The sequence below is a fragment of the Natator depressus genome, chromosome 1, assembly GCF_965152275.1.
Source record: "Natator depressus isolate rNatDep1 chromosome 1, rNatDep2.hap1, whole genome shotgun sequence".
NCBI lineage: Eukaryota > Metazoa > Chordata > Testudines > Cheloniidae > Natator > Natator depressus.
Window position 1 is genome coordinate 275,975,451 of NC_134234.1, and position 13,917 is coordinate 275,989,367.

The following is a 13,917-nucleotide window of genomic DNA, read 5'->3' on the forward strand; positions in this document are numbered from 1 at the left end:
GGATTTTTCTGCCCTCCAGGACAAGAGCCTTCTGGCCAGCTGCCAGAAAGGCTGAGAGCCTGGTCACTCTGCCTCCCTCTACCTAGCTACCAACTCTGGGAGCCTGAGAGGTGCTGCCCATCCCTGGAGCTAGGGGAGAGGCAGGGAGACAGACAGTCCTAGTGCTCTGCTGTGTTTTGACACAAGTTTCTTCAAATCTGTGCTATATTCAGCTAAATCTTTCACTCTACCAAATTGGAATTTTCTTAGTTTTACCAGAAATTTTCCCACTAGCTCTAATTATGTAAGCATAATTTGTCCAAACTTCTTTTGGCTGCAAAATCAGGGTACACATTTTGTGAGAACAAAGTCTTCTCTCCTTAGATTTCAGGCACTTTTACATCCAGTCACAGCCAGAAGTGCCATCAGGAAAGTTGTATTTAATCACTTCTTGTTCTGGTCGTGGACAGATCAAAAGTGAAGAAATCATTTCTCTGAACATTTGAGAAGCTCAAAAAAGGCTTGGTTCAAATAACATGGGTAAAAATATGCAGCTTCCTTACTTCATTGAGATATTATCTCATCCCTAACAGTAATTTTTAAAATGTCCACATATTACATGGATTTCATTCAGCTTTCAGTCACCTCAACATTTTACCTGTACTATTTTATATCTGCTGGAGAATTTCATTAGACTTCATTCATCCTTCTACTTCATCACCTTTCCATTTATTTTCAAATGTCATCCAAAAAACTTATTTTCTCCCTTGCCAATATATCTCAATTTCTCTTAAACATGATTTGAAATCTCAGGACAGAGATGGCCCTTTTGCAGATATTGGTTTCACAAACTGTGATAGATAGGAGCCTGCATCCACTGATGTTAATGGCAAATCTCCCATTGAGTTCAGTGGTGCAGGATATATAAGGGATTGAGAGAAGGAAAAATACTTTTATATATTAACATTTTTAGTTACATAGGTCACTATGTAGGTTTGAATGACAGAGAAAGTTTTAAAAATTATTTGCACAGCGTGAACAAACAGAAATAGGAAGAAGATATACATTAATAAGCATAGCATAGGTGGTTTGTTTATAACTGGGGACACAAACACTTTTGTAAACATTTTTAATATCTAATATTTCATATTTACCCATGCAAACCACTTCTATTTCTAGTTGCACAAGATACTTAAATTTCCCTTACAAAAACTGTTCTATTCATTTGGACCTTGCTGCATTTCTAAAATATATTCTTGCAAAATTTAGCATTAAAGCCTTAAGTTAATTTTTCCAAGAATGTATTTTAAATGCACTATATTTCTTCTTGAAACTGTACGGAAAAATCAGTTTTGCAACTGACTACTCCATTCTCATTTGTTCCTTTCCATGAAGGACAAACTGAAAAAAAAAATCATTGTAGCTTACTTTAGACAACTAATAAACTTAGAACTAAGTAACAGAGTAACTGATACATATAGTTCTAAAACTAGTCTTTGTCATTACTGTAATATTGAGTATACTTACATAAGTCTTTATCTTTGAAAAGGCCGGGAGTTATCATAAAACTAAATCCCACATTTTCATATGTACTGATTCTAGGCAAAGGAAATAGCTTTCTGCTGGTAATGTTAGCTCCTATGACAGTATCATTCTGTCCGTAACTTGCCAAAATATATGGTCCTTCTCCAAGGCCTAGTGAAACAAACACCAAACAAACAAAATCAAATTGAAAAATCTATTGATTTACTTATATAAAAGAGCAAAACCTCAGGTACTTACCACCAACGACTGGTGGCATATATTGCCATGATTATTTTCCCACACTTGGAATTGTTCACAAAGGTAAGAAAACCCAGGAACTATTAAAAGCAGTTCACTTAGAACGGGGCCATGTGCCTCAACGTGATCTCGGTCCAAGACAGCATCTAAGACCAGTATGTCTACATTGAAGCTGGGAGTGTGCCTCCTAGTTCAAGTAAATAGATATAGCTAGCACACTAAAAACAGCAGTGTAGTTGTGCGTAGCACAAGTGGCAATTTGAGCTAGCTGGCCATGTATGTACCTGGGACTGGATGGGTTTGTACTCAGACAGCTAGCCTGTGCTGTGTGCTATCCCCAGCAACACCATTGTTTTCAGCAGAGCTTTAGCATGTGTCTGTCTACTCAATCTTGGAAACATGTTCCCTGCTGCAGTGTAGACATACCCTATGCAAGAGGTACAACATTCCCTTGCCCCAGTTCACTTCCTGTCCAGAATACAAACACTCTAAACAAGTGAGATGCAAGAAAGGAAAGTATGGATATATTCAATAACTGCACTTACTAGTCAGTAACCCAGGTTTGTTCTTCATGAAATTTCCTCTTCTATATATCCCCATTCTTGGTGGTGAACTGAAGGTGTCATATTTACACACAGATGATGAAATAGGGAATAAAATAATTAAAGAACTGTAATACTACTATTCCCCAATGGGCATTGAATTTGACCTCTGCATCTATCCAGTAAGGCCAGATGGAAGTAGACATGAAGTTCCAAGTTGCTGACCTACAGCTGTCAACTACAGGAACACTGATGAGGCGAACATTTGATGCTGATGTTGCTCTGGTGGAAAAGTTCACAAACATGTACCATTTTTAACAAGGTTTCACTTCTTGCTGTTGCTGTGGGTTGCACAAAATGTAATTGACGCTGCTGAGCATAACCACCGCCCTCCATTTAAGATAGCTGTAAAAAATGGTTACGCTCCTTCGTAGCAGCACCATCTAAAATAAAGGCATATGTGAATCTGCCCAGGAATTAGAACTACATGGGTGGAAGGTTCAGTGGGTATTGTTCTGGGTAAGGATGTGAGGGAAGGAACACACAGGAACAGACTCGGAAAGAGACAAGACAAAAAACAGAGAGATAAGAGGCAGTAAACCAGACACAGCCTGGACAAGCCTGGTGCATGACATTGAGAGAAGTCTACAGAGGTGGCATCTGGTTTTGGTGCTGGCTAGCAGGTTTGGGACTGTAAGCAAAGAAATGATCTCCTTTTGCTTTTGGTTCCTCCTATGATCAGGGAAACAGGACTTTCTACATTTTTTGAAAACAAACAAGATTGCCTCAAAGGTACCAGACTGCATCATCAATTTCTCCTCATAACTGGAACAGCCTGCAAGACCCTGAATTTTTGGCTAGCCACTCAGGCCAAAAAGTAGTAACACTATGATCCATCAGGACACAACATCACTCACTCAAACTTGGCCTGCCTGTGCACCATCTTCCATCAGAAGGGAAGGGCAGCCAGGCCAAACCTGAGCTGTTCTGAGATTGTGTGCATTGTTTGCAGGAGCAAGGAGCCAGGCCCTGCCCTGTGGGTAGGGCCCTACCAAATTCAAGGTCCATTTTTGTAAATTTCACGGTCATAGCATTTTTAAAATCTTGAATTTCACGGTTTCAGATATTTAAATCTTAAATGTCATGGTGTTGTAACAACCATGAATATGGATTTTAAAATGGCAAAATATAAACATGTAAAGCCCTTAAGACTCAGCATTTCTCAAACTGGTGGTCCTGACCCAAAAAAGGGATCACAAGGATATTGTAGGAGAAGCCTCCATGAGACACACTAACTGAACCTGGCCTGGAAACCTGCAAGTGCCTAACTGCTTGAAAAGACAGAACTGTAGAGGTCATGCCAGGCACTAGGGCTGAAGAACCTTGACTCTCAGTTGGACTGCTCCAGGGACCCAAACAGGAGCCGATATTGCTCATTTGAGCTGTAACTGTTCATGCCTCTGTATCTAGGGCACTGGTGTGGGTTCAATGCGTGTCTGGGCAAGCACAGGGATTCCTCAGCGGTTGGAGTGGAAAGGGGGGCACAGCTTCGCCGGGGCACAGCTTCACCCTGCCACAGCAGCAGCCTGCTGCTCTCCACCTCCTCCCCTCCCTGACCACTGGAGACACCCTGCATGCTCTCCCCGCTGCTGCCCTGCCCTGGCCTGGACACCTGGCTGGCCACACTCGCGGGTATTTAAATACTTGAAGCCTGTGGGAGCAAGAGGCCCTGGCCAGGGGGACGGAGCGGGAGGAGCTCCGGTTGGCACTGTGCCCCATGGGCCCCTCTAGAGGATAGAGCCAGCTGGGTCCTGCTGCCAAAACAGGCATGAGCTGCCCACTCCCCTCAGTGAGTCACTGTGCATTTACTTTTTCTTGTAACCAATTCTGACTTTTATGTCTCATTACTTCTAAACACTTAAAATCTATCTTTGTGTAGTTAATAAACTTGTTTTATTGTTTTACGTAGACCAGTGTTTGGGAAACTCCATTGGAGATAACAGGATTTGTGCATATTATTTTCTATTAATAAAATGACGGACTTTATATGAGCTTGTGTTGTCCAAGAGAGGGCTGGGCAGTTCAGATGCACATTTTGGGGGGAGGAATCTGGGACTGGGAATTTGCTGGAGTTGCTCTGCAGAGTGGCTGGCTATAGCACTCATACAGTATAACTGGGAGTCATTTACATGCTGGAGGCTGTCTGTGAGCAGACCAAGAGTGGCTGCTCTCACAGTGAACCCGTGTAAAAGCCACCCCAGGTTGAAGGGTTGAAGTGAAACAGCTGTTCAACAGTCCAGATGGTACCCTGGGTAATGTCACACCATTATGCAATGATACCATTGAATCTAGCCAAGATTTCAATTCTTGTGTAATGTCTTGGTTCCAGGATCCAAGAAGCATGCCATGCAGTTCTAATAGATGAAGTCATGAAGGTGAAGTTTGTTATGAATATATCTGTCATTTTAAGCAACCATTCTTGAAAGTACCAGGACTATGATGTTTTCACAGAAAATATTTGTTATCCTATTAATATGAAGTAAATTGATAAGCCTTAATCTTGCATTTTACAATGCATGAACAGAGCTCCACTGATGTTAACATGGCTCTGCATGGCTGCAGCAGTCCACCTACACACTGCAAATTGCAGGATCAGGGCTATTAGATTTTTAAACCAGAAGGGAACAGTATTATCATCCAGCATAACATATATCACAGAATATCACCCAGTAGAAACATTAGCAATAAAATAAACAGGACAAATAGTGCAAGCTAAAATAGTGCAAGCAGGGGATTTAGTAGAACCTCTTGATGAGTCAGAGCAATCCCTGTCTGGATGCACCCATGCACAAAAACTTTTATAATGAGGAAATAATTACTAAGAGTGAGAACTATTCATAAAGCTTATAACAAGCTCAGATCTCCAGTTTTGCTATAATTCACACTGAATGAATTATCTTTTTAGATTCATTTTAATACAGTATCATTGGAGATCAGTATATATTGATATTAATTATTTTGTAAGAAACATAATTATAATTTCACTGTCTACAAAGGCAGTTCACTGCAGTGAAGGTTAAAATGGTAATAAGCATATATAACAACATCAAACCACATAGCTTGTACACTAATGTGTCAGTAGTTTGAATCCCTTAATAATATGCTTGTCTGTTTACGTCAAAAAAGCTTTCATGGCTTTCATATAGGAGAAGTCCCATGAAATAGATGGACATGTAGAGAGAAAATATTGTGAGATATCTTCCATAATGGAGTAAGGCGTAGAGGAGGGGAAGATTTTTTAGGTTTATGTGTAAATGTAGTGTGAGCCCTGGCAAATAATAAATAGGCAAAAGCTACTTTGAATTCAGCCTGACCTAGACTTTTCTGATTAAAAGACCATGGCAAGTAGACAAGGCAAAGGCTGCACGCACGCACGCACGCACACACACACACACACACTTGTTTCCAGTGAAATGTTAGTCTGCCTCTAGTCCAGGCTGGGTGAAGCAGGGAAAAAGCCTGCCTCTGAATAAAGGATCAGATTACAAGAGAGCAGTACAATTACATCATGATATTAGCATGGAAGGGCAAATATTGCAAAGGACATGCAATATTTCTGGATAACATATGTCACTGCTGCCTTCTAATGGTTGAGAATGTCTAATGTACTCAAGAGTTTGTTACTATGCAATCCAATTGCAGGGGCTGGAGGCCCAGAAAGGAGACAACCTCTAGCACTACTGTACTACAGCTAACAGAGATTTTTCTTTGCTTAGATGGTTGAGGGCTGTGTTTTTAGAGCAGGATATCTCAAGTTACATCCCAGATGACAGACACAAGTGGTTTAGCTAATCACTGTGAGGCCTGTATCCCTGTAACCATTGTCTCAGTACCCTTGGAAGTCCCACAGGTGTCAGTTTGCTAACTAGCTGAGCTGCTGGTGCATAGTTCAAGACATCTTACATATTAATGGAACAGAAGTATGGAGAAACCATTAACTTCCACTAACCAGAGAAATATCAAGCCATACTGACTTGGGAGGAATTTGACCTCCTACATACATATATTATATACATAGTATATGTATGTAGGAGGTCGAGAGAGAGAGAGATTGATTGTAGGTAACATGTCTTTGTGAAAAAGAAAAGGAGGACTTGTGGCACCTTAGAGACTAACAAATTTATTTGATCAAAAGCTTATGCTCAAATAAATTTGTTAGTCTCTAAGGTGCTACAAGTCCTCCTTTTCTTTTTGCGGATACAGACTAACATGGCTGCTACTCTGAAACATGTCTTTGTAAATAAGGCTTGTGTGTTTTTTCTCTGGCGCAGAACACAGAGATCTTGGCTATACTAGAGAAAGCAAGGTTTGAAAAACATTTTTTAAATTTGTTTTCAAAAGTCATGCCCAAGCCTAAGTTCTAGCACAGGCCATAACAGAAGCTAAATCCTGCACAGAACTAATTGAGAGGATAAGCATATTTAAACTATTGTTTCAAAATACGGTTCCTTCTTGCATATAGAGGGTCATATGGTATGGCAAGAAACAGTGTGGTTTATAATAATAAATACATTCATCAAGCTATTTTGAGAGATGAGGATGCATCCAATAGAGAAATATTTTGCTTTACATAAATACTACGTACCTTGGTTGTAATATTCACAATTATAAGCTGAAAGAGAACAAAATAGATACATCATTAAACACCATCAACAAAATTCATATCTGTCAACAACGCTGAGACACCATAAGTCAAGGTCACAGCATGGTAATTCACTTTAATCAAAGAAAGTTTTGTGTTCCTTAATGTGTTTCAATTAGTGGCTCTATTTCCATAGGATTTCATTAATAGACACACATCTGTGTTCAATTAGAAGTGTCAGCACTGCTGTTTTAAAGCGCCAACTACCCATTGTTGAGTCGTCCATTGAAGAACTCTGAAACCTGTCTTTTTTCATAGTGAAGTTAGATGTAAAATATGTCAAGTCTGATGGCAAACTCACAATGCGAGTTTAAAAATAGCATACTCTAACATAGAGGCTACTTTAAGGACAAAGGTATACGTAAGAACAGCCATACTGGGTCAGACCAAAGTTCCATCTAGCCCAGTATCCTGTCTTCCGACAATGGCCAATACCAGATGCCCAGAGGGAATGAACAGAACAGGTAATCATCAAATGATTCATCCTCTGTCACCAGGGCCGGATTAACACAAGGGCTTTAGGGGCTGCAGCCCAGAGCCTCGGGCTAAGGTGAGCTCCGCAAAAATAAATCCGTAATTACATGCAATTCAGTAGTCACCAGCCCATCAATCACTATCGACTGGTCGATCCTGGCACCTCTGCCGGTCGATCGCGATCTTCAGGCCGCTAAAAATCCAGCGGCGCAGCAGGGCTCAGGCAGGCTGCCTGCATGCAGTGGCCCCACGCTGCTCCCGGAAGCAGCCAGCTGCTGGCACGTCTCTGCAGCCCCTGTGGGGGCTTGGGGGCATGGTAGAGAGGCAGAACCCAGCACCATCCCTGCAGTTCCCATTGGCCGAACTGTGGGGGCAGCGCTTGCGGGCAGTGTGCGGAGAGACGCTGTCCCCGCAGAGACATGCCAGCAACCGGCCACTTCTGGGAGCTGTGTGGGACCATGGCATGCAGGCAGCCCGCCTGAGCCCTGCTGCACCATCGGCTGGGAGCTGCCTGTGGTAAGCGCCTCCCAGCCGGACCCTACACCTTGCACCCCCTCCTGCACCCCAACCCCAGGTCAGAATCCCCTCCTGCACCCAAACTCCCTCCCAGGCCCCGCACCCGCTCCTGGACCCCAATTCCTTGCCCCAGGTCAGAATCCCCTCCTGCACCAAACTCCCTCCCAGAGTCCACACTCCTCACCCTCTCCTGCACCCCAACACTCTGCCCCAGGCTGGAGCCCCCTCCTGCAACCAAACTTCCTCCCAGAAAGAAACCAATATAACAGCTGTTCTAAGGTAAGAACTAGGCTATTTTGAATTAACTTAACTATAATTCTACATGTTTTAAGACTGAAATGTAACCACAAAATGGCTTTATGTTAATTAAAAGGCAAGTTTAGTATAGCGTTAATAGCCTCGATGCCATAATTGTGATCATTTTGTTTTAAATTAGGAAAAAGACTTGTATGGGGAGGCCCCACAAATCTATTAGTCCCGGGCCCACAGGAGAGTTAATCCATCACTGCCTGTCACCCATTCCCAGCTTCTGGCAAACAGAGGCTAGGAAAACCATCTCTGCCCATCCTGGCTAATAGCCATTGATGGATCTATACAAAAATATTGTGATCATAGCCAGTTTCATTATAGAGGGCTGTAAATCCAGTTCTAAAAGACTAACTTGTTAATGCATGGACTGCATAAAAAATTTAGAGCAGAAGCACATATATATTGTAGCTTCTCCTATCCCACTTCAGATCATTTGTATTGTCAATGAGAACTTTAATCTTTTCTTGTTCCTTATGTGTTAACAGAAAATCGATCATTAAAAAGTCAGATAATCCAGTGTTTCTTTATTGTGGTTTCTGGGGACATGATCAATCATGTACTTACGACAGACAGAGGGAGATCTCCAATGAATTGCTGCACCTTGCTGGCAGCATTTGTAAGCATAAGCTGCAATGCTTGTACACAAACACTCACAGTCCCCACCAAGATTACAATTACATGTGTCTGTATGGCAATTTTTGACAAATGAAGTCACATCAATCTGAAAAGTGAAGGGGAAAAAAAGCAATTGAATGTCTGGGTCCCACCTTGCCATCACTTTGCACCAAAACTCCCACCAGTTTCTAATGGAATTCTGTGTCTAGAAAGAAAGCAGAATTCAACCCTCAAAGTCTGTCATAGAAATCTGAACATTTTCTAATGCTTGGGTAAATTACTTTGTCTTTTAACATAGGTATAATTAGATTTGTCCACACAGACTAGCACTGACAGATCTTGCAGTAGTGTCCCCACATCCACTGTGCACAATCACAGACACACACACACAGTAACACCATTGTCTTCATAGGGAGGCCTGCCATTGCACCCGGTGTGATTCCCAACAGTAGCAGTACTGTACAGCTGCAGGCCCCCAATACGGTGTTGAAGTCTTGATGAAGAACACTGAACAACTTTCAAGTTGCCTTAAACAATGTTGCTTGTCTAGAAAACTAAAAGTGTATATCAAAGTTCATGTGGTACACCTGCCTACACTCTTGCTATTTAATGATTATGAACATTTGCAATGGCTATAACATTTAGCCAAAGTTTGTGATTTTCTATTTTTATAAGGCAAATACTGCCATCTAGTGTAATATCTGTAGTTTTACGTTAACAATATCAAGACCCTGGCTGTAATAACAACGTGAGAGGAAGAGCTTGCTGAGTGACTTTACAAGTTGATTTATTTTACTTTAAAAAAAAAATCAGTGTAGTTTGCTGGCAAGAAATAGAACGTCTGAGAAAATGTGACTGCATATTTGGAGCTGTTGTTATTTAAACAAAAGTAAAATATTTCTGTGTTTTCAAGATTTTCTCTCTCATTTGTCTTATATCTCCCCAGATTTGCATTAGCCCACACATCCCTTTGCTTCCCCATGCCATTCAGAACTCTAAAACTTAAAAAGAAAGAAACTATTGCATTATTTCTGCAATTTGAATTGTAAAATAACCCTTTCTGTCGGGCTGAGGCAACCTTAAACCATCATAAAAAATTCTTACTGCAATCTAAAAGATGGAAATATTAAACAGTGGGGAGATTAGTTTAGTAGTTTTAAATCAATCATTGGTGACACATTTTAGGGCTACAGAAATTGTATCACAATCAATAACTTAGAATGCCTGCTTTACCGAAACTGGTAGTCCTTTACACCAGGCCCTGAAAGTCAAGAGATTCAGTTTCTGATAGGGATACCATTCATTATGTCTGTGGCAAGCACCAATGCCTACACTGCAGCTGAGGGGCGTAACTGCAGCATGTGTACATAGGTGCTGGAACTAGGGGCACACCCCCTTGGCTTGAAGTGGTTTCCATCATTTACAGGATTTACAGTTTGGTTCAATGGATCTCAGCACCCCCACAAATTGTTCCAGCTCCTGCACGTGTAGACATACTCGAACTAGCTTTAATCTATCTAGTTCAGCTACCAATAGCAGTAAACCGCAGCAGCACAAACTAGCTGTAAAAAGGTCCTTTTGGTAACTGAAGGCACCTGAGAAGGCAGATACAATCAGAAATCCGGACAAACATGCAGATTACAAACTATTTGATAAAGGCTCAGCAAACACCCTTATTAATGGGATCAGAGACTTCCCTTGCCACACTTTCCTCAAGCTATCTGCATCATCTCCACCTTGTCTGGACAGAGCCTTAGACAACTTGCAGTAATCCAAGCCCCTATCAGCCAGGTACCAGCAAAGCCAAGACACCACACATTTGATAAAAAGATTAGTTGCCAGTCAGTTACGTTGTCATGGCTCTGACGTCCAAATCTTCTCACTCTCTCCCCCAGCATCCTCATATAAAGATTGAGCAGGACAAATGACTACCTGAGATAAAGCTATACATGTGTCTTCAACTTCTCCTATCATGTGCATTTAACGCTTGTGGTTTTCAAATTTTCAGAATCCGTTGATGCATGTGAATAGTCTTAAACTTAGTTAACAACATAGAAATTTGTAGGTATCACGTACAAATACACTAATACAGTAGAAACTTGATTTTCCAAACCGGTAACCCAAAACTTTCCGTTATCTGAAAGAGGGTCATGTCCATGACATCTAATAATATTGAAAATCCCACCAACTGTCCCATAGCTTTAGGATCCAGATGTTGGCTCCAATCTTGCAAGGAGCTCTGTACAAGCACAGGAGTCCACCCACACAGATATCCTTGCAGCACTAGGGCCTGAGTCAATGTCTTCCAGAGTATTCAGATTGAGTTGTAGTGTAACAAGGAATTCATTACTTACTCTTGAATATTTTGCTACCAGAGATTCAGAATCAATATCTTCATCTTTGAATAGTTAATAAAGTATTAACTTACCACATTTCGACAAGGGGCAAAAACATCACTGTACAAAATTGAGCATTCCCTTTTGGCATAGGGGAACTTGCTCTGATGCACTTCACATGGCTTTATGGTTTCATTTGGGCTTTTACACTTTAAAAAAAACACAAAATGAGTTTACACTATTTATATGAACTATGTTTTTGTTCTTGTTTTTTTATTGTTTGGTTTTTTTTTGTTTGTTTTACAAGAGACTTACTTTTGGGATATAGCAAAACTCCCATTGCCAGGGAGCAGAGAAAACAATGTTAAACAGCAAATATGTTTGCCCCCTCCTTTCCTGTGTTTTATAATTGAAAACATTTGCATAAAAAAGAACCTTTGCTTTTTGTTTTTAAGAACTCATATGTTCATGTTCCATACATGAAGACAATTTTTGTTATTTGTGACACAGTGTAATCGTTTCCAGGGCAACCAATTGTAATATCACAAACAGAACATCATGTGGCAAATCCATCCCTGGTGTTTTGCCATTGACTTTAAATGGCATCACACTAGGGATGATTTAGCCCTATAAATTCAAATGAAGAAGCAGCAGCAGTAGGAACAGATTAACTCATAAAAAACAAAGAGCCAGAGATCATCATGATAACTCAAAAATGACTGAGATACTCAACTCCCTTTCTGAATCTCCTCCTTCAAAATGAAAAACAAACGGGCAGGAAAGTTTAACAAAAGGACACGCAACTTGCTGAAGGCAAGTTCATCCAAAGTGTGTACACATTGTGGGAAAGAAAAATCTGGGAAGCAGCAAGGGTGACAGACACCTAGTGCTGATCACAGACAGGAAATTAGACATGACTTTGCAACAGTATGCAGCTCCAAAAATAGCCAGAGCAAGCTGGGCTCTGTAAGCAAAGGCAGTACATCATGGAGCAGAACATTATGATCTCTTTTTCTGATCATCTGATGCAGCTGCACAGAGAATACCATGTTCAGTTATGGCTACCACATTACCAGAAAGATATTGACAAAGTGAAAGGATAATGAGGGGGACTAGAGTGATTTCCTTGTGAGGAAAGATTAAAGAGAGTAAAGCATGTACAGGCTGGCTAAGCAGAGACATGATATCAGTCTACAAATGTTGGGGGCATTAATACAAAGGAGGGAAAGAAATTATTTCAGTGACACACAGGTTTATAACAAAGTAGTAATTGAAGAAAATTAAGAAAGGGAAAATTTAGGAAAATTTCCCTTTGGGGCGATATATTAGGCTGTGAAATAACGATGGAAGTTCCATCACTTGAGAATTTTAAAACTAGTCTGGACAAAATACTAGAAAATTACTATCAGGAACAATTCTGCTTTAGCTGGGAGATGACCTTTTAATAAGGTTTTCCTAACTTTACCAGGCAATGCTGGTTATGTACTAAATTTCAGACAACCAAATAGACTTGGTTTGGTTTTTCACTTAAACTCAACATCATCTACTTATTGAGATACAGGGGTATCTTTATACCACATGTAAAGTTTATAGACAAAGATTCTTCCATAAGTATCCAAATGTCCCTCCCATGCATTCATTTGACTGGCAATTTGGAAAATGTCAGCACTCTAAGTGAGTGTATACAGTAATTAACTTTTCATACTGTTTATTTCTAAGTTGGTGAACAGATATGTTACTTACCTGTCCTATTGCCCAGCTCTCTCCAAAAACCTGAGCATTTCTCACTTCCATGTTGTTTGATGTAGTCAGATCATTTGAAGTGTATTTATCAAAATTTCCACACAAACCTGCTAATTTACCCTAAAACATAAATTGAAATTTTTAAACATCTTTTGATTGGTTTGTAGTTACAGTTTGATTACTGACAGTGGTCAAACATTTTTGGTTTTACTTCTTAAATAGTTTTAAGGGAGAAGAAACTAAATTAATGTTGCCTTAATATCAAGTTTACAGGGTGATTATAACCCTGACCCACACTTTGATGATACTTGAAGTGCCAATATATTTAGACCTCCAAACTAAAGGTTTTAAAAGCAGAAAATTATATTTTCATTTTTTATTCTATTTTCTGCTTCCCAGAACGTATCTTTACTTTCTGACTGAATGAAGGGACTGGGGTCTCTTCAAAACTCCCTCTAAAAGCTGACATTTGTACGATCCAAGTCAAAAACCAAAAGTTCTGGTACATTACCTCATACCATTGGAGCCTGACTAAATAATGATCATTAAGACCTTCTGCCTATATCCAAGTTAGAATAGCAAGGGCATTCATATTTACAGTTATGTGCAAGCCAGTCACCTGTAGCACTCTTAATATTGGGGCATGCGCTAGTAATGAATATATAAAGAAGAGGACTTATTTTTTCTGTTCAGTAATACAATCAAGATGATGGACGTTCAGACTCCAGAGTGCTTTGGGTTCATTCTAATAAACTGTTGTTTCTTTAGGTCCTACTATTGCAGGCCCTTTCTTGCTTGAGCGGAAATCTCTGAGAAAGGTGTGTGTGAGGGGGAGAAGCGTGTGATGTATTGGTGTCCTTGTATGGGCACTATAACTCCTCTCGCTGAGGGAGCCCCCTTCAGAACCCCTTTCTGAGTG

At 40.5% G+C, this 13,917-nt stretch overlaps 1 protein-coding gene across 1 annotated transcript in view; it reads right to left on the reverse strand.

Moving 5' to 3' along the window:
- The window catches only part of OTOGL (otogelin like), a 129,280-nt gene that overhangs the window by 53,947 nt on the left and 61,416 nt on the right, over positions 1-13,917 (reverse strand). The window contains exons 28-32 of the mRNA XM_074956177.1: positions 12,999-13,118; positions 11,348-11,464; positions 8,869-9,025; positions 6,949-6,975; positions 1,507-1,674 (exon numbers count right to left, since the gene is read on the reverse strand). Coding sequence (XP_074812278.1) covers positions 1,507-1,674; positions 6,949-6,975; positions 8,869-9,025; positions 11,348-11,464; positions 12,999-13,118 — 589 coding nt within the window. The remainder of the gene's footprint in view (positions 1-1,506; positions 1,675-6,948; positions 6,976-8,868; positions 9,026-11,347; positions 11,465-12,998; positions 13,119-13,917) is intronic.